Below are 22,262 nucleotides of genomic sequence, written 5' to 3'. Positions count from 1 at the left end.
ATTTATCGCATCTTCACTAGACGTGATAAATCAACCCCCGCTGGATTGATCACTCCGGAGGTAAGTGTAGACATGCCCTTAGGGAGCTAACACCCAGCTAGTACAGGCAAGATTCCCCCACACTGGAGGCAGCTGGTAACAAGATGACACTCAGCCCTGAGTGCCCCGAGAAGCATCACACATACTAATAAGTACTAATGAACACTTTAAGAACCTTTTATGTCTCTGTATTAGGTAAATATAAACTGCCACCTATCAGTCCAGCTAATGCTGGAGTTCGCACAGAATTTTGCACTGGAGAAAAGCTCATTTCCCTCAGAAAACAACTGAGCTGGTTTTACACTTCTGTTTTCATCTCAAGGTGGCTGGGACAGAGAAGGGAAAGTGAAAAAAACTTTTTTTTAGCTTGAAAAGTATATTATTTTACTATGCTATTTTATCCTTAATCATGAACCTTACAATATAATTCATGAACACAAGCTTCAGCTGTGTGATGCTCAAAAGCTGAACTGACAACAGAGTGGTACAGAAGGCAGTCTCAGACTCAGGAAACACTTTGAGGACATTTAGCTGTAGTATTGGAACAAACTCTTGGAAAGTATCCAGATGTGCTCTTGCAAAAGGCCTTACTACTACTCATTCCAGGAGGTCAGTTGGTGATGTAAACGGTAGAGTAAAGCAAGTCCTGTTTATATTAGGGATCTGTGTGGTTTTTGATGGAAACAAAAGCACTGTAAACATTTCTACACAGACAAATTCATGCAACATTAACATTGCTCTAGTGAATTTCCTACCAACACAATCCCTAAAAGACAAGGAAACCACCAGGTAAGCCAATGTTACCATTCAGACCAGCCCTTTGTTCATAGAGCTTACCACCCCATCATCAAACAGATTCAAACCTAGGCACTTGGACTTGTCACCTCCGTAATATGTTCTCTTGCCCTTCAGACAACCACGCACGATGCACACATCCATCCCTCAGTCACACTGAAAATCTTAACTCTGACCCCAACCAGATAAATATATTTGATCAATACTGAAAAATGCTGAAGTCTTGAGTTAAGGGCATGCATGCAAGCATGATTCAGAGGACGTGTGCAGTACAGGTGGCTATTTGTTGCAAGCAGAAGGGTGGGGGAACGTATCAGTTCAGCTTGCTGATTAAGATATGTCTAGCCTGGTCTAGATGTTAATGGTGCCATTAACTGCCTATTTCCTGGATTTTTAGTGTTTTGGTAGAAAAAAATGGTAAACTTGTTTTGGGTAAGAAAAATCTGGGAGGGAGGGGAATTCAAGAGTGCTGGCAGGGCTAAGGGGGAAGAGCAGCACCTCCAGGCAGCAGAGATGATCTCTATTGGCTTGCTGGAGTGAGGTGGGGCAGAGGTGGAAATGCCCCATGCTGTGAACATTAGCAAGCAGTGGAGGGGCATTTTAACCTCCAGAAGCTAACGATTCTCAGGCTCCTCAGACAGCTCAAGCTGCAGCCCACAAGCACTACCTAGTTCATGGACTGGCTGGTGCGTGAGGAGCCAGGGACTTGCTAGTTCTGCAGGAAGAGTACCCACTGTCACCCACCGTGCCTGGCTCACATCATCAGGACTCCATGGGATTCCATTCCAAGTCCCTCAGCTGGAGAAGGCAGGGAAATGTTAGTGTTTCCCTGCAGCACAGAAATGCTCCTCAGCCCCACCTCCACTTGCCTCCTCCTCCTCCCTGCACACTCTGTGCATTTGCCCTGGCACCTAGCTGTGCCTGGCTCCACGCCCTGTTCCCTTAGGTGGTCTGGTCTCTCTCCCTAGATCAACTCTCCAGACAAGCCATTGACCAGCAGTAGACCTGGGGAAACTTCCCCAGCCATCCACCAGCACCTGGCCCCCACCCCCATGCTGCCCACAGCTAGCCTCCCTCTCACCTGCTCCAGCTCCTTCCTTTGGTGCCCGGCAGCCTATGACGGAAGCATGTTCTACAATGGCTTCTAGGGTGAATATGAAAACAGTAAGTGTGGTCATTTTGTCTAGACAAAGGCACATTGAGTTGGTGCAGGATTAGCTAGTGTGGGGAATTCAGACAGACTCTAGGGAATCTGAAAGAAACATTAGACCAGGGACAGGCAACCTGCAGTACACATGCCGAAGGCGGCACTCACACTGCCCGGGTCCTGACCACCAGTCCGGGGAGCTCTGCATTTTAATTTAAAAAACTTTATTTACTTTACATACAACAATAGTTTAGTTATATATTATAGACTTATAGAAAGAGATCTTCTAAAAACGTTAAAATGTATTACTGGCATGCGAAACCTTAAATTAGAGTGAATAAATGAAGACTCAGCACACTACTTCCGAAAGGTTCAATAAGGAGGGATAAGATTCTAAAACCACAACTGAATGTAGTGTGAAAAGGAGCTTGGAAATTCAAGCTTGTCCTCCTGATTGAAATGGTACAAATGTGTGAAATTAAATGTTAGATTAAAGGATTTAAACCCTGCTTTAAATGTAAAACTGAATGCAGCCTTCACTCCATAATAAAATACACCCCACTATATGAAGTCTAAGATACATTTTTAATTAACTTGGGGGTTGGGGGGTCCTGTGAGAGCAATATTCTCTTTCTCCCACTACCGGTAATAGATGCTAACAGCTATTCTGTAGTACTCACCTCTCTCTTTTTCAGTAGATTTAAAAGTCTGTCTGGAAGTTCTGTATTCTACTGCAGAGTCCTTGGATTTAAGCTTGTGTTGGAATGAAAACAGAAATCACAAATATAATCTTTGAATTTCTACATTTTTCTCGCACGTGTTTCCATCCACAATGCATTTGGAATAGCAGCACCTACTACATTAAGACACAGGAAGCCCCCAATACAGCCAATTCTGCAACCTTGCCTGCTGTAGTCAATATTTAATAATACTTGGAACTATACATGTAGTGTTTTACATTTTCAAATTCTTGTACAAATATTAGCTAATCAAACCTAACCATATCCCTGTAATATCTTGCAAGGAAATAGGATTATATCTGTTTTACAGAGGGGGAAACAGACAGAGGGATCAAGGCCTCAATCCTGAAATTGGCTCCATGTGGGCATACCCCAGTGGCCATAGGAGTCCCGCTTAAATTGCGGGGACGTGTCTGTGCTGAGCCAATTGCCAGATCAGAGCTTAAGTGACTTGTCCAAGGCCACACAGTAAACCAGTGGCAGAGTTACGACTAGTCCACAGAAGTACCTGATTTCCAGCTCTATCCTCAGTGCACTAGACCATGCTACCTACCAAAGCTGCCATCTACAGTAGCTTTTTAATAAGCTTTTTAGCTGGATCTTCTTGAACTACAGGCTCACAGAAGATGGCTGCCATGTTCCTTAGAGCCTTGTTGAAAATAGAGGTCCTGTCCTTACACATGTCCTTCTGAGGTAACTGTTTGATACCATTAGTTGTCCTGTCCTGTTGAAGTAAAGTAATGAAACTCCTCTACTGATTATATTACTTAGTAGGAGAAACTGCTGTCTCCAGAAACTCTTTACAAGTGCAGCTAAAGAAAGAGAGAGATTAATGGAGGATGTGAAGAAAAATAGAGAGAGAGAGAAAATATGATCTTCCTCCTTCCAAATTTCATATCATGCAGCTTCTTTGTCTTGCAGCCTTACATTATTGTCCTTCCCTCTGACAAGCAACTGTAAAATAGCAATGAGGAGTTCCACCTCTATTGTCTCTCTGTGACTCTCAATGAAGTTTAGTCTGCTCACTAAATGCCAGAGCTGCTTACTAAATGCCAAACATATCTTAGGATCTGAGTGTCAAATGGAAATTTTTCCACCTCATAATATGGAGGGGGGTATTATTATTACTAAAACTCATTCATACATCTTTACATCAACAGTAATAAAAATTCTGCAAGCCAAATTCTGCCCACAGTTACAGCTGCACAACCGCATTGGAGAGACAGCTTTGTGCAGTAGCAACAGAGTTGCAGAGATTTTCTGGGGGCAGAATTTGACCCTGCCATTTTGGAACATAGTTTTGGAATTCCTTCTTTGAGAGAATGAATATACTCCTGCTTGTGCACCTTTATTGACTCCGTAGCGTTAACAGGAGGAAAGAATAGTAAAAGCTTATTCTTTAATCATTAAATAAGCAGCTGAGACCCAAAATATACACAGGAAACAGATGTGGTAAGAAGGTCCCATTTTCAGAAATTAAACATTGAAAATGTAGTATGTGCCATCAGAAATACCAACAGATTAAAATTGGGGTGATCTTACTCGATGCCTCCAAGTCTCTTTGACCAGTTCCCAGCTCCCTGCGTGCAACTGAATCCACAGCTTGGCTCCCCTGTGCCCACTAGTCCCTTCTGTGCCCCATGAAGGGTTATCTATAATTTAACTCTTCAATGCTTTCTTCCTGCTCTAGTTATTAATTATGTCATCAGCTGCCCTAGAGGAGACAGTATTCTAAACACAGGTCTTTGGAGGTAGTAATGGAAGCAAGCATTTACATTTGTTAAACAAAATATATCTATTTTAGATCTACACATGCATGCAGGCACACATCTGTATTCTATTAACAACAGATGAAATCCTGGCCCCATTAAAGTAAAGGGCAAACTCACTTTGACTTCAATGGGGCCAGATTTTCTTCAAATGTATTTTAGATCTCAAACTACTTACAACTTAAAAAAAAAAAAAAAAAAAAAGTCATGCCTGTCTGCCCCCTGCCTGAAAAAGCAAAAATGATGGTCCTTTCACTTTCCTTTTCAGAGCACCTGTTTTACCGACCTCAGGTTTCTTTATTCTATTATCAGGTGACTGTGCTAGCTTGCTTGAAGACCTTGTAGTAATGTAGTAGTGATTTGTCTCAGAGGGTTCATGGCTTACCTCAGCACTGATCATACTTCTGCTATGAATGGACTAATACAAAATAAACACAAAAGAGATGGTGTTTTCAGCATAATCCAGTACAGTTTTGAAAACGGTATTGTAACTATCATGTTAGAAATCAAACTCAAGCATGCAATTACATGAGCAAATGGTTTACACCCTCTGAAGCTAGAAATAGCTAGGCCAACAAAGCATCAAAATGGCTAATGGAAGCAATAAACATTCTGTGCGTCTAATGTAGCTATTGTGTTTGGGTATTACATACAGTGGAACCTAGGGGTGGCTGGAACAATTTGTATAGTGAGGGTGCTGAAGGCCATTGAACCAAACTGTAAACCCTGTATATAATGGAACCCACTTCAAGCCAGGGGATGTGGCAGCCCCCCAGCACCCATAGTTCCAGCACCTATGGTGAAACCCTATTCTGGTGAAGTAATTTTTCACAACACTCCCTAAAAATGTTATTGTGGATTCCATATTCATTGTCTCCCACTAATTTCCAGGTAGAAATTGCTCACTTTCCAAGTAAAGATATATATTTTTTCTAACTGATAGCATTGCAAATTCAGCATAGGCTCTGAGAATCAAGCTGGGTTCCTTCTGTATTGTGCATCATTGCTAGTAATAAAAGATTCTACAGAGCAAATTATGACCTCCACCAAATTATATAAACCAAATTATGCCCAGCTACCCCAGGCCATCTCCACTGCTGTCAGTGTTTTTGCACAGGTGTCACTGAAAGCATCATTTGATCTGTAGAATCTTTAACTGTTTTTAAAAAAAAACTATCTAGCTGTCTGCGAAACAGTGAGACTAACTGAAAATAGAATCTACAATGCCATTTTTACAGGGTCACTTTTTAGAACAGAGCTGCACTTTACGGAAAATAGGCACTTGTCTCTTATCATGTGAACTTCACTCTTCAACAATGTCCACCCATTTGTCAGCTTCCCACACAAATATCTGTGCCTTTTTCCATGCTGCCAATTACGCCCTCTCTGAACTGATCTGAAAAGCCACTTTCCTCTGCCAAAATGCTTATAGGAAATTAGCCAATTAATAGTGGATTAAGGGGCAGATGGGCTGCACATACTTTATATATGCAGAATTTATCAGGAAAAAAGTGTCAGTGTATATAAAAAATTTTATACATTTGCGTGGATCCCTTTCCTCCCAGTGTGTCACTTATTTACTTGAACTGTAACCTCCTTGGGGCAGGGACTATATGTTTGCATGGAATAGAGGGATCTAATTCATACATGTTTGCATGGAACCCAGAACTATTTGGTCCATTAATGAGACCTCTAGATGGGTACTGTAATATAAATATTAAATTATAACATAGCATACGAAGTGCAACATCATTAGTACCTGAAATGAGTATTCTGGGTGCTGCAGAATATGCCGTGCCCCTTCTGTGTAATCTTCAGTTCTATAACCATTTCCTTCTTGATTTACAAGATCTACTTGCTGCTTAATCATATCATTGGTAACATATAACAGGGCACAATCAAGGAGAGCTTCAAAGAATTCAAGAAAAACCAACTAGAGTAAAATAATAATAATAATAATTACTTCATCTCTGTAGAATCTCATCTTTGAGGACTAAGCATCTGATCCAGCAAAGCATTTGAGCAGATGCTTAATTTTAAGCACATAAGCAGTCCCATTGACTTAGCCCTGGTCTACACTACGAGTTTAGGTCAAATTTAGCAGCGTTAGATTGATTTAACCCTGCACCCGTCCACACAACAAAGCCGTTATTTTCAACTTAAAGGACTGTTAAAAATCAATTTATGTACTCCTCCCCCGACGAGGAGATTAGCACTGAAATCAACCTTGCTGGGTTGAATTTGGGGTAGTGTGGACGCAATTCGACAGTATTGGCCTCCGGGAGCTATCCCAGAGTGCTCCATTGTGACCGCTCTGGACAGCACTCTCAACTCAGATGCTCTGGCCAGGTAGACAGGAAAAGGCCCGCAAACTTTTGAATCTCATTTCCTGTTTGGCCAGCGTGGCGATCTGCAGGTGAGTGCAGATCTCATCAGCAGAGGTGACCATGATGGAGTCCCAGAATCGCAAAAGAGCCCCAGCATGGACCGTACGGGAGGTACGGGATCTGATCGCTGTATGGGGAGACGAAGCCGTGCTATCAGAACTCCATTCAAAAAGACGAAATGCCCAAACATTTGAAAAAAATCTCAAAGGGCATGAAGGACATAGGCTTTAACAGGGACCCGCAGCAGTGCTGCATGAAACTTAAGGAGCTGAGGCAAGCCTATCAAAAAGCCAGAGGCGCAAACGGTGGCTCCGGGTCAGGGCCCCAGACATGCCGCTTCTATGATGAGCTGCATGCCATTCTAGGTGGTGCAGCCACCACTACCCCACCCCTGTGCTTTGACTCCGTCAATGGAGTAGCACGCAACAGGGATGCAGGTTTTGGGGACGAGGAAGATGATGAGGAGGAGGTTGAAGATTGCTTCCTTGCTGTGAGCTGAGAAACCGTTTTCCCCGACAGCCAGGAACTGTTTCTCATCCTGGACCTGGAGTCAGTACCACCCCCCAAACCCACCCACGGCTGCCTCCCGGACCCGCCAGGTGGTGAAGGGACCTCTGGTGAGTGTACCTTTGTAAATACTATACATGGTTTAAAAGCAAGCGTATCTAATGATTAATCTGCCCTGGCATTCGCAGCCAGTACAGCTACTGGAAAAGTCTGCTAACGTGTCGGGATGGAGCGGAAATCCTCCAGGGACATCTCCATAAAGCTCTCCTGGATGTACTCCCAAAGCCTTTGCAAAAGGTTTCTGGGGAGGGCAGCCTTATTCCGTCCTCTATGGTAGGACACTTTACCACGTCGGGCCAGTAGCACTTAGTCTGGAATCACTGAATAACAAAGCCTGGCAGCGTATAGTCCCGGTGTTTGCTGGCATTCAAACAACATCCGTTCTTTATCTCTCTATGTTATCCTCAGGAGAGTGATATCAGTCCTGATCACCTGGTTGAAACAGGGTGATTTTATTAAGGGGACATTCAGAGGTGCCCGTTCCTGCTTGGCTGTTTGCCTGTGGCTGAACAGAAATGTTCCCCGCTGTTAGCCACGCAGTGGGGGAAGAGGTGAAGCGATCATCCCAGAGAATTGGGTGTGTGTGGGTTGGGGTTTAGTTGGGTTTGTGCTGCATGTTAACCTGAAAACCTCAGCTCTTCCTCCTTTTAAATGGCCAACCCATTTTAAATGGCCAACCCAATGGTTTCTTGGTATGGGAAATGAGGGCGCTGCTGTTTGAAACCATTCCCACATGTTATGAAGGTTAAAGAAGCCAAAAGACTGCTTCTTACCATGGCTGCCTGCAAGCCAAATTCTGTTGCCTGGCCCTGTGTGAAAGATCTCTCACACCAAACCGGCATACCTCAGTAAGAGGCAAAATGTAACCTTCTACCGATAACGCTCGTGGTGTTTACAGTGCTCATAATTGCGGCGGTGATCTGAGAGGGCTCCATGCTTGCTGTGCTATGGCGTCTGTGCTGAAAAAAGTCACAAAACGATTGTCTGCTGTTGCTCTGATGGAGGGAGGGGCGACTGATGACATGGCTTACAGGGTTGTCACACAGAACGGCCCCCTCAAGGATTGAACTCAAAACCCTGGGTTTAGTAGGCCAATCCTCAAACCACTGAGCTATCCCTCCCCGCACTATTCATGGAGGGAGGGAGGCAGGGGGAGCAAATGAATACAAAACAAATCTGGTCTCTTTATTGTTTTGATCCACTCCATCTCTCTTATATATCTTAGGCTGGCAGCAGATAGTGCAGTACAACTGCTGGCTACCGTCGTCTCCTGGGTGCTCGCCAGAAGACGGTGCAGTACAACTGTTGGCCATCATCGTCTCCCATTTATGTCCAGGTGCCCCTGACCGACCTCACTGAGGTTGGCTAAAAGAGCACCCAGCAGACGACGATGACAGCTACCACTCATAATGCACTGTCTGCTGCCAAAAGGCAACGAGCTGCTGCTGTGTAGCGCTGCAGTACTGTGTCTGCCAGCAGCACCCAGGAGATGTACGGTGACAGTGAGCTGAGCGGGCGGGCTCCATGCTTGCTGTGGTATGTCGTCTGCACGGGTAACCCAGGAAAAAAGGCGAGAAGCGATGCCTGACGACATTTACCCAGAACCACCCGCAACAATGTTTTTGCCCTATCAGGCATTGGAAGCTCAACCCAGAATTCCAATGGGAAGCGGAGACTGCGGGAACTGTGGGATAGCTATCCACAATGCAATGCTCCAAAAGTCGACACTAGCCTCGGTACTATGGACGCACTCCACTGATTTAATGGTCTTAAGTGGGGACACACACAATCGACTGTATAAAATCGATTTCTAAAAAATTGACTTCTATAAATTCGACCTAATTTTGTAGTGTAGACATACCCTTAAATTGGATTGTTCATGTGCACAATGCTTAAAGAGCTTACCGAATCAGGGCCTAATAATCAATAATGATCATGACCCTTCTTCTCTGTGGAAAACTGATCAGAACCAAAGTCCTATTACATTACTATATGCTATTATGACATTAGCAGGTAATATACAGTATTACACATTGCATACAATTGAATGATAATACAGTACTGCATCATCTTCCTGGCTAAGTTTTTGCTACACTTGGCGTTAAGGCTCAGGGATATTTCTCTATCTGGCGGACAAGGGAATGGTTATACTGTTCTCTGGAATGGACAGTGTTTTGTTGTATGCATTGTGCCTAGTGTCTACAGTAAAGGGCATGTAATGGATTATTTAATAACAAAACAAACTACGTCCATCCAAGCCACCACAAACTGGTATTTATAACAAATTCAATAATGTAGATTGCAGTAGACTGCAGTTGGGTGAAAACTAATTCCTTAGGGGTGAAATTCACCCACCCTGCACAACGCTTGAGTGCAAAAAGATTTCTACAGGGACTGAGGGGATGAAAGTCTCAACCTGCAGGCTGGCTGAGAGACTGCAATAAAGTTCCTCCACAGCCACTGCTCCTGCCTTGCAGGCTGGAAGTGCAGGCACTGCTGCTCAGACCCCATGTTCAGGGTTCCTGGGCCAGCAGATCTGCACGACTGACGATCTCACTACTCAGCTGATGATCCAGCCTAAAAGCTCCTAAGTAGCAAGAAGTGCAGAGATCTCCCAGTGCAGCCATTCCATCTGTGCACTCCTGTGCAATTCCCCCATGGAAAATAAGTGGTGCAAAGAGTCCTGCACAACTATGCACTGTTGTACTCTCAGAACATATCCCAGACATCCAGTGTGCAGTCACAGGGCATAGAGAACACATTTGCAGTTAACTGTCCAGTAATGGGAAGGGCATGATAATGAGCAAACCATGTAACAATGAGACGTATGTGGGATAAAATAACCCAGATGATATATGATGAACAAAGGAATATCAAGATGGAACGCTTAATGATCAGCTCCATTTCTTGAATATAAACAACACTATTTTTCTTCTTTTCTGGAAGATATGATGGTACAATTCTACTTGCTGACATCTTCTAAAAATAATTGTAATTGATTCTGTAGCAATTACCTGCTGACGATTTGCATCATGAACTGTTATGTACTTTTTTCCTTACATACCTCATGCTGTAAGTTGCTGTCATCTCCATCACATACAAAAGGATTGTCCTTTACCAGTATTTCCACAATTTTTGTAGCAGTTAATTGTTTGCTTAGCATATTTAAATCCTGTATGTCAAAAAGGTCAAAAGTTATTAGTACTTCAGACATTTATAAATATGGACCTGATCTGGCTCCCTTTGAAGTCAATGTCAAAATTCCCCTTGATTTCAGTGGAAGCAGGATTGGTCTCTCACAAAATAATTCATGCTATATAGGATAAAATCAGGGCCTCACTGAAGTCAATAGGAGTTTTGCCATTGACTTCAACAGAGCTAGTATTCACTTATATCGTATGTTAAACCCAAAGTTCAGGAAAGTTCATCAATTAACTATCCCCCTGGATCCTGCTGACTTAGATACACCCAACAGTTACCCATTTCTCTGTCTGCCAGTTTTATTTTTTTTAATTTCACTCTGCATAAAAGAAGGGCTCAATCAATAAGTGTTTCCCATAGGAATGCAGAGGAGTCTTGCAAACAGGCAACTGATTTCCAGAGGTGTAAGCAGGCTTGATTTTTAATCATGAAGGGCCTGATCCAAAACCTACTGATATCAATGGGAGAACTTCAATGTGATTTGGATCAGGCCCTAAATTTCAGGGGCTCTGGGAAATAATCCTGTATCCACAATGCTTTACCATACTTCAAATGACATAAATACAGCATTTAAAATTATTGTTTATTGAATGTTATTTTATTTCTGAATCTGTCAGCCTTGGACTTCGGCAGACATTAATTTTTAATCAGTAACAATTAGTATCTACCTTTAAAAAAGTGTTAGTGAAAATATTTAAATTGAATAAAAACATTAAATACTCAAAATAAGTCTAAGGCATAGAAGAATCAAAGAATTTGGAATTGGATCCTCCATACAGTTAAGCATGTGAGCAACTTTATTCTTGTGAACCATATCTTTGAGGCCAATAAGATAACTTATGTGAATACAGTTACTCAGGTTCTTAAGTGTTTTCAATAGCAGGCCTTTAGTGAAAAGAGTTTAAAAATGTCACTGTGAACTAGACAAATAAATTAGTACCTAGACACACAAATCAAAGTATATAAGATTGTTACTTTCAACATCCAGAGGAAGTGTCTCATTTTCATTGTGGGTTCATAAGGAGGTATGGTGCTTGGTCTACAATAAGCCCTGTATATCTCCCAGCATTTATCAATGTAATTAATTGCACAGACAGTTTGTTGTTGTTCACAAAATAAAATGCCTGTAGAAGTGAAGTGGGAAAATACATAAGTTCAAATAAAACTTGTTTAATAACTACTAACAGCAATTGATTCTGCTTAGCACAGAAAAGTGCTGCATTACTTACCTTGTATATGACAAGCATTGGGAATAATGTTCTTCATCATCATTTTTGAGAAACACTTAAACAGATATGGACCTTTATCTCTATGGTTAAAACAAAGTTTTATATTACATCTTCCTTTTTTGCACACCAGGTATTATCAATCATTGTTTGATTCACAAGTGCAACACTGGATATTTATCCTGTAAAAGTTATACTGTGGATTTTTCCTTGACAAATTTTTCCATGAACTATGTTCTATCCCTAAGGACTATTTGCAATGCTGTCACATTGTGAAGCTCCAGAAGATTTATTTATTTTTCTGAAGCCCAAAGCAATGGATGTATTTTATACAATTTATAGGCATATTGGATGCGATTTTCAAAAATGACTAAGTATCTTAGGAGCACAAGTCCAACTGAAAGTCAGTATTTTCTTTTTCCTCCCTTCCTCTGAACAGATTATCTACTATATTTTACATAACTCAATACAAGTCAAAATTTTTATAATTACCCATTATAAAGTATTACTGACCAGCCAAAGGCACTCATATGTCAATGACATTCTGGAACTTATACTATATCTGTATGAAGCCTGTGCTCCACCACCCTTGGGAGTAAGAATTTTAAGTAAGCTGGGAATTTTTTTTTATTTTATTTTTTTGAGGGGAGGGTTGCATGGCAGTGCCACAGACTGAAGCCAAATCACAAGGCCAGACTCCACTATTCAACTGAAACTGATGTATGCATGCCATGTACGTTCCCTAAATAATTGAATACTAGTTTAAAAAAAAAAAGTCAGAAGGAGGAGGAGAGAACTTTCTCCTGAGATCTGGATCCAACCACTCACCCCAGGGAGCTGTGGACAGGGCATTAGCAGAGGAAGGAGAGAGAGAAAGAAGGAGCAGAAGAAAGGTCAGAAAAAGGAGAGGGGGCAGAGGAAGAATAAGATTGATCATGCTTGTTCTGAGACTGGCTACCATCTAGTACAGTAATTCCAAACAGCTGTTTGGCAGCGCTTAGGACTTTTGGGGGGGGGGGGCAGGAAGGAAGAGGGGTTGTGGCGTGCTCCAGAAAGGAGGTGGAGTGGGGGTGGGAAGAGGTGGGCCTGGAGCATTCCCAGCAAAATCCGAGCCCGTTCTCTGGGGAAGCTGCCGCTGCTGCTGCAAAGCTGCTTCCTAGTGTGCTTGCCTGCAGAGGGCTGTGCCTGTGTGGGGTAAGCCAGGGGCACTTCCCAACCACAGTACAGTACAGTACTGTACAGCATACAGTATAATGCCTTTTGTCTGCCCCAAAAAAAATTTCCTTGGAACCTAACCCCCTGCATTTACATTAAATCTTATGGGACAATTGGATTCGTTTAACATTGTTTCACTTAAAATTGCATTTTTCAGGAACATAACTACAGCATTAAGTGAGGAGTTACTGTAATTATATAATAGTCAAACACTGAAACTCGGGGAACTCTCACTAAAAGTAAGTAAAAGCACTTACTTGTGCTCTTTGTGATAGATATGGACTGCTAGATGAATAAGGTAAGTCAAAAATGTTCTTAGCAGTAAAGTTTCATATGGAGAATGCACCTCCTCAGGTGTTGTTTTATCTTCTAAAACAAGAAGATAGAAAAGAATCTCCATTATCAATACTAACTGAAGCAGTTTGATCTACAAATAACAAAAAGCTTATCACCACATCTGCCAATAGGGGTCTCTGATCTTCCTATGATCTCTCACATTGATCCAACATTCACAGAAGAAACAGACTAGAGGTAGCACTACTTCCAAGTCAGCAAGCCAACAGGGCATCACCTACCTGGGTCATGAGGGTAGGGGAGAATTCAAAATGCCCCTGTAGTCTTGGGCAAATCACTCAGGACCTGGTCAGGCAAAGCCCCATTGACTTCTGCCTTTTCAGGAACCCTTCTTAGAGCTCTTCCACTAGGCACACAAGCATAGGGCAGGGAAAGCAAAGCTAGAGCTAACCCCTTGTGTAGCAAGGATCAGGTTGTGCCTCTGCAACTTGTCACAAAGACTCACAACAGCAACAGGTGAAGCTGACCGATTAACTGGCTATGCAGGAGAACAGTGACACATACTATACACAAATTGGTGTTGAACACACAAAGTAAACAAACTGGGGAAAAAAAACTCTTTCCTCTAATCTCTTTCAGTTATAGTCACCTTAAGTGTTACTTGTAACAATAATAAGGAATATAATTCAGACAGAAGTATGATTTTTAAAATAACACTTTAAAACATTTTTGATGAGTGTTATTATTTTTTGCTTATTTTTGCCTGAGGATCCCAAAGCACATGAGTGAATCTTCTTATGCCCATTTCACAGATAACAGATAAATTGCCCATGGGCACTGAACAAGTCAGTCACAGCGTTGTGTATAGAACCCAATTCTCAGACTCCTAGTCCCCAACTCTAACCATTATATGCTTCTGATAGTCAATCTATAATCATACAAACCATTCAGTATCCTGTCCATATCAGCAAGGGTTACATTATAATGATGAAACCTGCAATCCTTTAGAAATCTCCAGAACTGGAGCTTAGTCATCAGGAAGGTGTTGTCAAGAGACTGATCACAGCCTAAGCTGCTGTAAAAACTGTAGATTCTTCTCAGTTCTGTAATATGTCTCAATACCGCATATTCTACCTACACAAAACAGTAAACGGCATGCCTTAGTTTTAATCTCATGACAAGTAGTAACCGCAGCTGATGTATTTACTAAATCCAGCCAGGGACAGTACTGCCAGAAGTTGTTAACATAGGATTGTCCTTGCTGTCCTATGAGAAAGGAGTTTGATCCTCTCAGTCCATTTCCCAGTGGAAAAGTATCCACATCCCAAAACCTACCACTGCTACCTCACTATCTTGCAACCTTTCTGGCAATTGCACCATAAAGACTACAAACTAGGTAGGCATGGAGCCTGAACTATCCTCTCACCCCCATAGGTCAGGGACAAGAGACCTGGTCAGGGAATTGTGGAGAAACCCGCCCTGCTGTTGCCTGAACTGCACCAGTTTTGTGGATAGTTAAAGGACTGTGTGTTATTTGTATGTATTATAGAAGCCCCAACTAGGGACCAGGGTCTCACTGTACAAACACAGAATAAAAGACAGTCCCTAGACAAGAATTTAATCTTCAGATTTGTCAATCTGACATAACTTGGCTGACAGTGGGGAGTTTTATTCTCCTTTGGTACCATTATGGAATGTTACCACAAAGGCCCCAACTTAACCTCTCCCATGTCCTGGAGGGGAATCATAGAATCTCAGGGTTGGAAGGGACCTCAGGAGATCATCTAGTCCAACCCCCTGCTCAAAAGCAGGACCAAACCCAACTAAATCATCCCAGCCAGGGCTTTGTCAAGCCTGACCTTAAAAACCTCTAAGGAAGGAGATTCCACCACCTCCCTAGGTAACCCATTCCAGTTCTTCACCACCCTACTAGTGAAAAAGGTTTTCCTAATGTCCAACCTAAACCTCCCCCTCTGCAACTTCAGACTATTATTCCTTGTTCTGTCATTCTCTACAAGTGAAGATATTGAATGCCTTTTCAGTAAAGTTAATGTGACCTGTTTAAATTGCTTTTTATGGAACATTCAACACACAGAACATCACCCTTTTGGTATTGCTGTCCATTTGCTTCTCTTGTTTTTTATTGCCTTCAGACTTTCAGATCATAGCTTAATACAAAGACTTGTATAGAACACACAAATAAAATAAAGTAAATAATGTGAAACATATCAGTAACAAAACTGAAAAACATCAGCAGTGTGCAGGCTCTTACCTGTTTCATTTCTTCCTGTCTGTCTTTCTCTGGAAACAAGTTCAGCAATGAAGATATGTCTAGTTCAATGTTTGATCCCAACACAGAGGTATTTCCTGGGCCATCAATTATTCTTATGGTTTCTACCAAGTAACAAAAGTAACAATTTATATTTGGATAATAAAATAAAAATAAAATATGTATAATGATAAAATAATATCCTCAATTATCTTGTTCCAAGTTTCACTGACTTAAAGAAGAGAAGAATAGTACCCCCAGTTGGTAAAATTTATCTGTTTAGCATTATTTTAACAGAATACATATTAAAGACCCACATCCAACTTCCATAAGTGCAACAAAACATGTTAACATCATGTCTTGTTAAATTTCCATGTGGTAGTGTTTCCAAGTGCATCTAGATGCATTAAGGATGTGGCTTGGATGAGAACTCACTCATTTTAAAGAGTCTTCCAAATGCCATGGTATGAAGCAAAAAAGAAGCATGGAAGTAAAGAGGAATATGTAATTAAACAACGTATCTTCCTAGGTGTAAGGTGGGTGAAAGAAGTTGACCTTGTTAAAAAAATCTTTGTTAGGAAATCATATTTTAGAAAACGACTAAAAGGGGACTGCAAAACGTTATGACAAACAAAACACTGTTTACACTCCCATACCACTGAGAGAATATAGGGATAGACTCAAAAAATAAAAATTTATCTGAGTGGGACCCAGAGATACACAGCTGCTGCCAAATCAGGTCAGTGCAAAGATGAGCTTTAAATCACCTTTGCACACACATAGCACTGACCTTTGCCCTATCCAGTTTGGCCACACCTCAGGATTTTTCTCCCCTAATCTTATGCATGTGTGTTACATCATTCTCTGTCTAGGCATTGCAAGGTCCAGAACAGAGTGAGAGCCTTCGGCCTGGTCTACACTTAAAATACTGGTGTACATGAAAAATTCACACCTCTAAGTGCCATAGTTATGCTAAGCTCTGGTGTAGACGGCGGCTAAGTCAATGGAAGAATGCTTTCACTGACAGTTGAGGAGGTAGATTAACTACAGCAACAGAAAAACCCCTACCAGCCCTGTGGGAAGCATTTACATGACAGAGCTACAGCGGCATAGCTACAGCACCACAGCTGTGCTGCTGAAATGACCATATAGTGCAGAGAAGCCTTTCTTTTCTATTTCTAAACTGAGCAGCCAGCCAAGTAGCACTTTTATAGGAGGAATGATAACATAAGAGCTTTGCTTTTTCTTGTCACCACTGTCTGGGCTGGTGCAAAGGAACTTAGAGAAACTAAACCAACAGGAAATCAATTGCCATTTATGCTGTTAAATTTTAATTCTTTTATGAACAGATTATGATTTAAAACTGCAATTTCCTGTGAAACCTTGCATTAGCAATGACAAATTCTCATTTATCTATCAATGAACCTTCATAGGGAAATGTGTATGACTCTTCAGTGAAAACAGAACAGTCTCACACAATAAATGTGTAATTTTTATAAAATGTGAACTATCTGACTAGAAATTATCTACTTTCCCCACCATCGCTTCAAACTGCTCACCAGTGCCAAAGGGACTTTGTGTTCGAATGCCACTCAGATCCTGCGTATTCATTGCATCCACTTGAAAAGCTGGGTACTCTGCTATTTGATCATTTATAAACTCCCCTTCGTAAATACGCCCATTTTTGAAGACAAATCTTCCCTGGGGGGTGGGCAAGAGGGGGAGAGAGAGGGAGGGAGGGGGAGAGAGAGAGAGCGGCTCTTTTGTTTCATTTTGATGTAAATGTGCACATTTAGTAAAAGATCATTAGAAAAGAAATATGTTTGCAAGCACTTGGATTTCCTTTTGATCTAAATGAGGTTTAAACTGCAATATATGAGACAGTGCAAAGTGAAGGATGATACTTATCTGCATGTGTAAAGTACTTTGAGATCAACCAATGAAAATCTGCTGCTGTGCTATATAAGTGCTAAAATGTTTTACTCTGAGGAATAAGGATTTTTTTCACTATGCTTAAAATTGTTTACAACTTTTCAACATACCTTAACAGCCTGTCCCCATATCACCATAGCTGGAGATGGAAACAACCTATTAGCTAGAGTCCATCCCTGTGAGAAGGTGCATCAGACATTAAAAGTGACCTTAACCAGAAGGCCAACAGAAGGCAACAGTCATTTATCAGCCAAAAGGTTGACAATGTCAGACACACCTATTACACTGAAAAGCTTTATGTTAAAATACATTTCACCATATACAAGAGATGCTCCTCCACTTGGAACTTATCCAGTGAGGTCAGTGGAAGGGCTCCTATCAACTTCATTGGGCATGGACATCAATGTGTGCATTCCAATACACTAAGGAACAGATACCTAGACATTTGCTATACAGAGCAGACCGAGCCCTAATTGCATCTTTATCTCTTTTTTTCCCCATCTCTTGTCGATACTCACAATGCCATGTTTTTTATTGCAAACCCATTCTCCATCATACATTGCTCCACTGGCATAGAAGAACCTTCCACGTCCATGACGATCCCCATTTACAAAATCCCCTACATATTCATTCCTCAAAGGATACTGAGACCCAGGTATTCTCTTCAGAAACCAGGAGTGGGTACCATACCCATGCTGAAAAAAAACAAGCAATTACAAGAACTTTTTAAAGAGCTACTATTGGTGCAGATCTAAATTCATACAAAGGAATGGAACTACCTAGACTTTTGTTGTTGTTTTGTTTTAGGGTTACCGTTGCTAATTCAGCTAAATGGGCTTGATTTAGCCCCAGGTTACCTTAGCTCCTACCAGGTAACTCAGGACATAAAGTCCACCAGGAGGCATGGTAGCAGCACTCCGGAGATGAACTAATTCAACACATCGTCCAGGCAGCCTTCACTGGCTGGTCTCCTATAGAAAATGAGCCCCAGTTTAGAGATGTCATTCCCTGGTCTGTGTGCCCTGCCAAGCAGCCAAGAGCTGTGCTGCTCTTGAGGCCAAACTCCCTGCCCACTTTATGTGGGGGTGAAAAGGAAGCAGCTCACCCCCACGCTCACCCCAACAAAATGATGGGGGAAGACTCAGAGAGGGGAATCTAATGGAGTTTTACACCAACCCCAGCCTGCTTCCATGGGTTCTTTCACAGGAGGGGACACTGGGGAGCTAGATCTTCAGGTCACCACTCAGACCAGGTGATATTTTCACTTTTAACTGTCTTAAAATACTGAATGTATATACTAAGCTATAAGAATTAACTAAGTGAGGTCTACATTAGCAGAAATAAAATCAACTATGCAAATGACCTATATATGTAAACAGTTTTATTTTCACTGAAGTTTATATGAAATATAAAACCTGTTTCTATATAATTAACTGGGGAGTGGGGAGAAACTGGCCCTGTAAGAGATTTAGGCTCAGACCCACCTTGCCAGTTGCCTCCCCAACATAATAGGCTTTAAGACTAATAAAAGGGAGTCTACTCAGCTCAGTTCAGGAAGGGAGACAGACCTGCAGGGAGTAAGAAGACCCCTGAAAGGGACTCAGGGTCAGGGGAAAGGACTTAGAAGGGTGAACTCCACACCAGCCAGATGGAGAGGCAGGAGCAGAAGTCTCCCAAGGAAGAGGTTTGAGGAAACATCAGGCAGCAGAAACTGGGTTTTGGGAAAGAAAGGTTGAGCCCAGCCTAAGGAAATGTAGAGTCAGGGAAAGATTTGTTTTGATTTAAGTTGATACTTTAACTATGATGTTGTTTTAATAAACCAGACCCCAAGAAGGGGTGTTATCTGACTTCTGAATGGCTGGATCCAGTTTTAGGGAAGCCCAAGAAGGGGGAACTGAGGTAGTGGCAGGGTCCAGTGCTGGACTGGGTAAGGTCCCCCCCTTACACCAACTCTAAGCTTTCACTCTAAAGCCTCTTTCTAAATATCCTAAAGCCAAAAAGATTTAATTTTTATTATGGGAAGGATTTATATTTTCCTTTGGTTGGTGTGTAAAATTAAGTTACCTTTTCATAAAAACAAGTCAGCAGCATGGTTTAATATTGGATTTTTGCTAGTTATAACTAATAACATAAAAAGCAATTTATGAGTAAAACACTCCTGTATCTACCATTATAGCAGACTCATACTGAGCTTCTTTATTCCTGTATGAATCGATGCATCTAATCTTACCGGTGTAAGAGTCAAGTACTGAATTAAAGTGGGGTAGTACCTGTATGCCATTTACCCACTGTCCAGTATACTCCTGGTTAGTCGTCAGCCATCTCATCCTTCCTTCCCCATGGCGCACATTTTTTTCCCATTGACCTTCATAGATATTTCCAGATTTATAACTACAAGAAACCAAATCAATAAGGAAGTTAATTACTCAGCCATCATATACTCTAACAAGGTACAATGGCAGTTAGGTGCCTAAATCCCCTGATTTATAACAAGAGTCACATCTTGTTGCTGGGAAAAAAAACAGTAATACTGGGATAGATTTTCAATGTTGACACTACTACATTCTGATTTTTCCTTTGTTTATGATTGCAATATATACTACCTAAAGGAAAACATTCCCAGTTGACTACACTTAATAATAAATATCAATTATAATATATTAGGACTCCAATAATTCAAAGGTCTCAGGGACATGCAAAATTTCAGGGCATCTGGCTTAGCAGACTTTGAAAACTGGGTTCAGCATGTATCTTTTGAAGTCAAACTCCAACACACAAAAAACTAAGGACTAACATTTTGTTGGCATGTCTTGAGAAAGCTAACCTGCTGTCTGTAACTGGAGAAGGTGTCCAGCAGGTTTAGAAGGCTGAGCTCTGGATCAGCTAACAGAGTACAGATGTAAAAAATGTAAACATTCCTGACCAACTTCCCCAATTATCAATGTATCCACATCAGCATTTGTGTGGTGAAGTCTGATGTCAGTGCATGAAGACTTCACATTCTGTCAAACCTCAGAAGATATTGCCAAAAATCTCAGTCATCCTAAAATTTGTCTGAGGATAGCATGCCATAAACAATCAACCAAAACACCCTCTCATGCACAATCCCACAAAAGAATTAATTTGTTTGTGAGGGGGGGAATACCACGCAATCAAGAAGAATTCTTTTAAAGGGATGTTTCAGTTTATTACTGCCAGTCTTTGATTGTTTCATCTTTAGTTGTTTTCTTTGTAGGGATGAAGAAGAAAACGGCTTACCCAAGTAAAAACTGAAGCCATACACTAGGCCTGGTTCTTCACTGTTCTTGCACTTTCCATAGTCATTTACTCCTGTGCAAAGAAGGGCACAATAAATATAAAATTCTACCATTCTGAGTTGGTAGCATTTTCACCCCTTTGTATATCTCTGAATGACTACACAAACTGCAAGGCAGTAGAGAATCAGGCCCAGTATATGGAACAAAGGATTAGACTGTGTGCGCCAAATAAAAATAAATTAATTCTGAAGATGTGCTGAACAAACATGTCATACCTACCATCTTATCCCCCAGCCATCTTTGATGTTGTTTACCCAGTCGCCTTCATACCAGGAAGTACCTTCTCGATTATAATAAATGGTACCCTGAAACAAAGAGTATATGATCGGTTTAATTAATCAATACTTAAATATTCACATAAATGTTTTCAGGTAAGATTATATACCATGGACGCAGACAAGTAGGAACTTGGGTGGACTTCAGCTCACCCCAAAATTTAAGGATTGGATAAAGAAAGAAAAAGCAGAGTTTGAAATAAGAAGCTTGTTTTTCCTCTCTTTATTAAAAGTGGACAAATTTAGTTATGGTACAAAACTACCCAAAGTGATATTCAAGAGCTATAATTTTATTATTGTTTAATTCTAGCTCCCCCCAAATAAAAAGTTGTCACCACCCCTGTATATGCCAAATATACCAATTACCACTTGTATTCAAACATTCTCTCAGCAGTCGCTAAGAAAAGAAGACCCAATTTATGTTAAAAGCAACCGAGAGTCTAAAATTTTAAAAAAATGATATCCTGTTATTTTCACCAACATTAGCTACATGCTAAGAGAGCCCAAGCATTTAGGTGTTCAAAAATGTTAAAAATTACATTTAGCCAAACAATGCTAAATGGCCTCAAACCCTTTGGAAATGCTTTCACTAATCTATTCTATTCTATATAGGTGCTTATACTGCCCTTATCACCATAGTATGTGAGCACCTTTCAGTAATGCATCAAGTGATATGAATGACATTGGTTATGTGTTTGTTCTTTCCTCTTCTCCCCAGCTGGGGAAGCATTTGCAGTGAAGTATTTTGTTTTGGGAGGGTTTTGTTTTTTTTTAAACACGTGTTGCTATGATTTATGTTAAAGAAGGCAAGGTCAAAGAAATGCATATACTTGGAGTGCAATGATGATCCTTAGTTCCTGGGGGAGTTCATTCCACAGCGACCAAGAAAGTTCTGTCTCCCACACAGACAAGCTCTACTCTTACTGCAAAGAGTTCCACTGTGCTAGAAAAGACTGTGGCCTGCATCCCAGAGCTTTAGGCATTCTTTAAATATCCTGGGCCAAGGCCATGGAGCGACTTGAAGATAAGGACCAAGACCTTGAATTTAATTCAAAATTCTGTGGAAAGCCAATGTAGAAAGTGGAGGAC

The 22,262-nt window shown here is 41.3% G+C and overlaps 1 protein-coding gene across 8 annotated transcripts in view; it reads right to left on the bottom strand.

The window, feature by feature from the left end:
- The window catches only part of LOC120373201 (radial spoke head 10 homolog B2-like), a 60,314-nt gene that overhangs the window by 32,046 nt on the left and 6,006 nt on the right, over positions 1 to 22,262 (bottom strand). For 7 of the 8 annotated variants that reach the window (XR_005585446.1, XM_039491257.1, XM_039491256.1 and 4 more), the window contains 14 exons: positions 21,118 to 21,203; positions 19,852 to 19,972; positions 18,100 to 18,276; positions 17,209 to 17,350; positions 15,653 to 15,774; positions 14,325 to 14,514; positions 13,344 to 13,455; positions 11,875 to 11,954; positions 11,621 to 11,769; positions 10,509 to 10,616; positions 6,250 to 6,423; positions 4,777 to 4,908; positions 2,662 to 2,734; positions 1,916 to 1,978 (listed from right to left, as the gene is read on the bottom strand). Coding sequence is in view for 7 of the 8 variants with exons in the window: in XM_039491257.1 (XP_039347191.1) it covers positions 1,916 to 1,978; positions 2,662 to 2,734; positions 4,777 to 4,908; positions 6,250 to 6,423; positions 10,509 to 10,616; positions 11,621 to 11,769; positions 11,875 to 11,954; positions 13,344 to 13,455; positions 14,325 to 14,514; positions 15,653 to 15,774; positions 17,209 to 17,350; positions 18,100 to 18,276; positions 19,852 to 19,972; positions 21,118 to 21,203 (1,729 nt within the window). In the remaining variant the exon portion in view is untranslated. The remainder of the gene's footprint in view (positions 1 to 1,915; positions 1,979 to 2,661; positions 2,735 to 4,776; positions 4,909 to 6,249; positions 6,424 to 10,508; positions 10,617 to 11,620; positions 11,770 to 11,874; positions 11,955 to 13,343; positions 13,456 to 14,324; positions 14,515 to 15,652; positions 15,775 to 17,208; positions 17,351 to 18,099; positions 18,277 to 19,851; positions 19,973 to 21,117; positions 21,204 to 22,262) is intronic. The other variant, XM_039491260.1, reaches the window with a different exon arrangement.

This window comes from Mauremys reevesii, linkage group 10, assembly GCF_016161935.1.
Source record: "Mauremys reevesii isolate NIE-2019 linkage group 10, ASM1616193v1, whole genome shotgun sequence".
Taxonomy (NCBI): domain Eukaryota; kingdom Metazoa; phylum Chordata; order Testudines; family Geoemydidae; genus Mauremys; species Mauremys reevesii.
The sequence above is the reverse complement of the archived record's forward strand: the minus strand, read 5'-3'. Positions and strand labels throughout refer to the sequence as shown.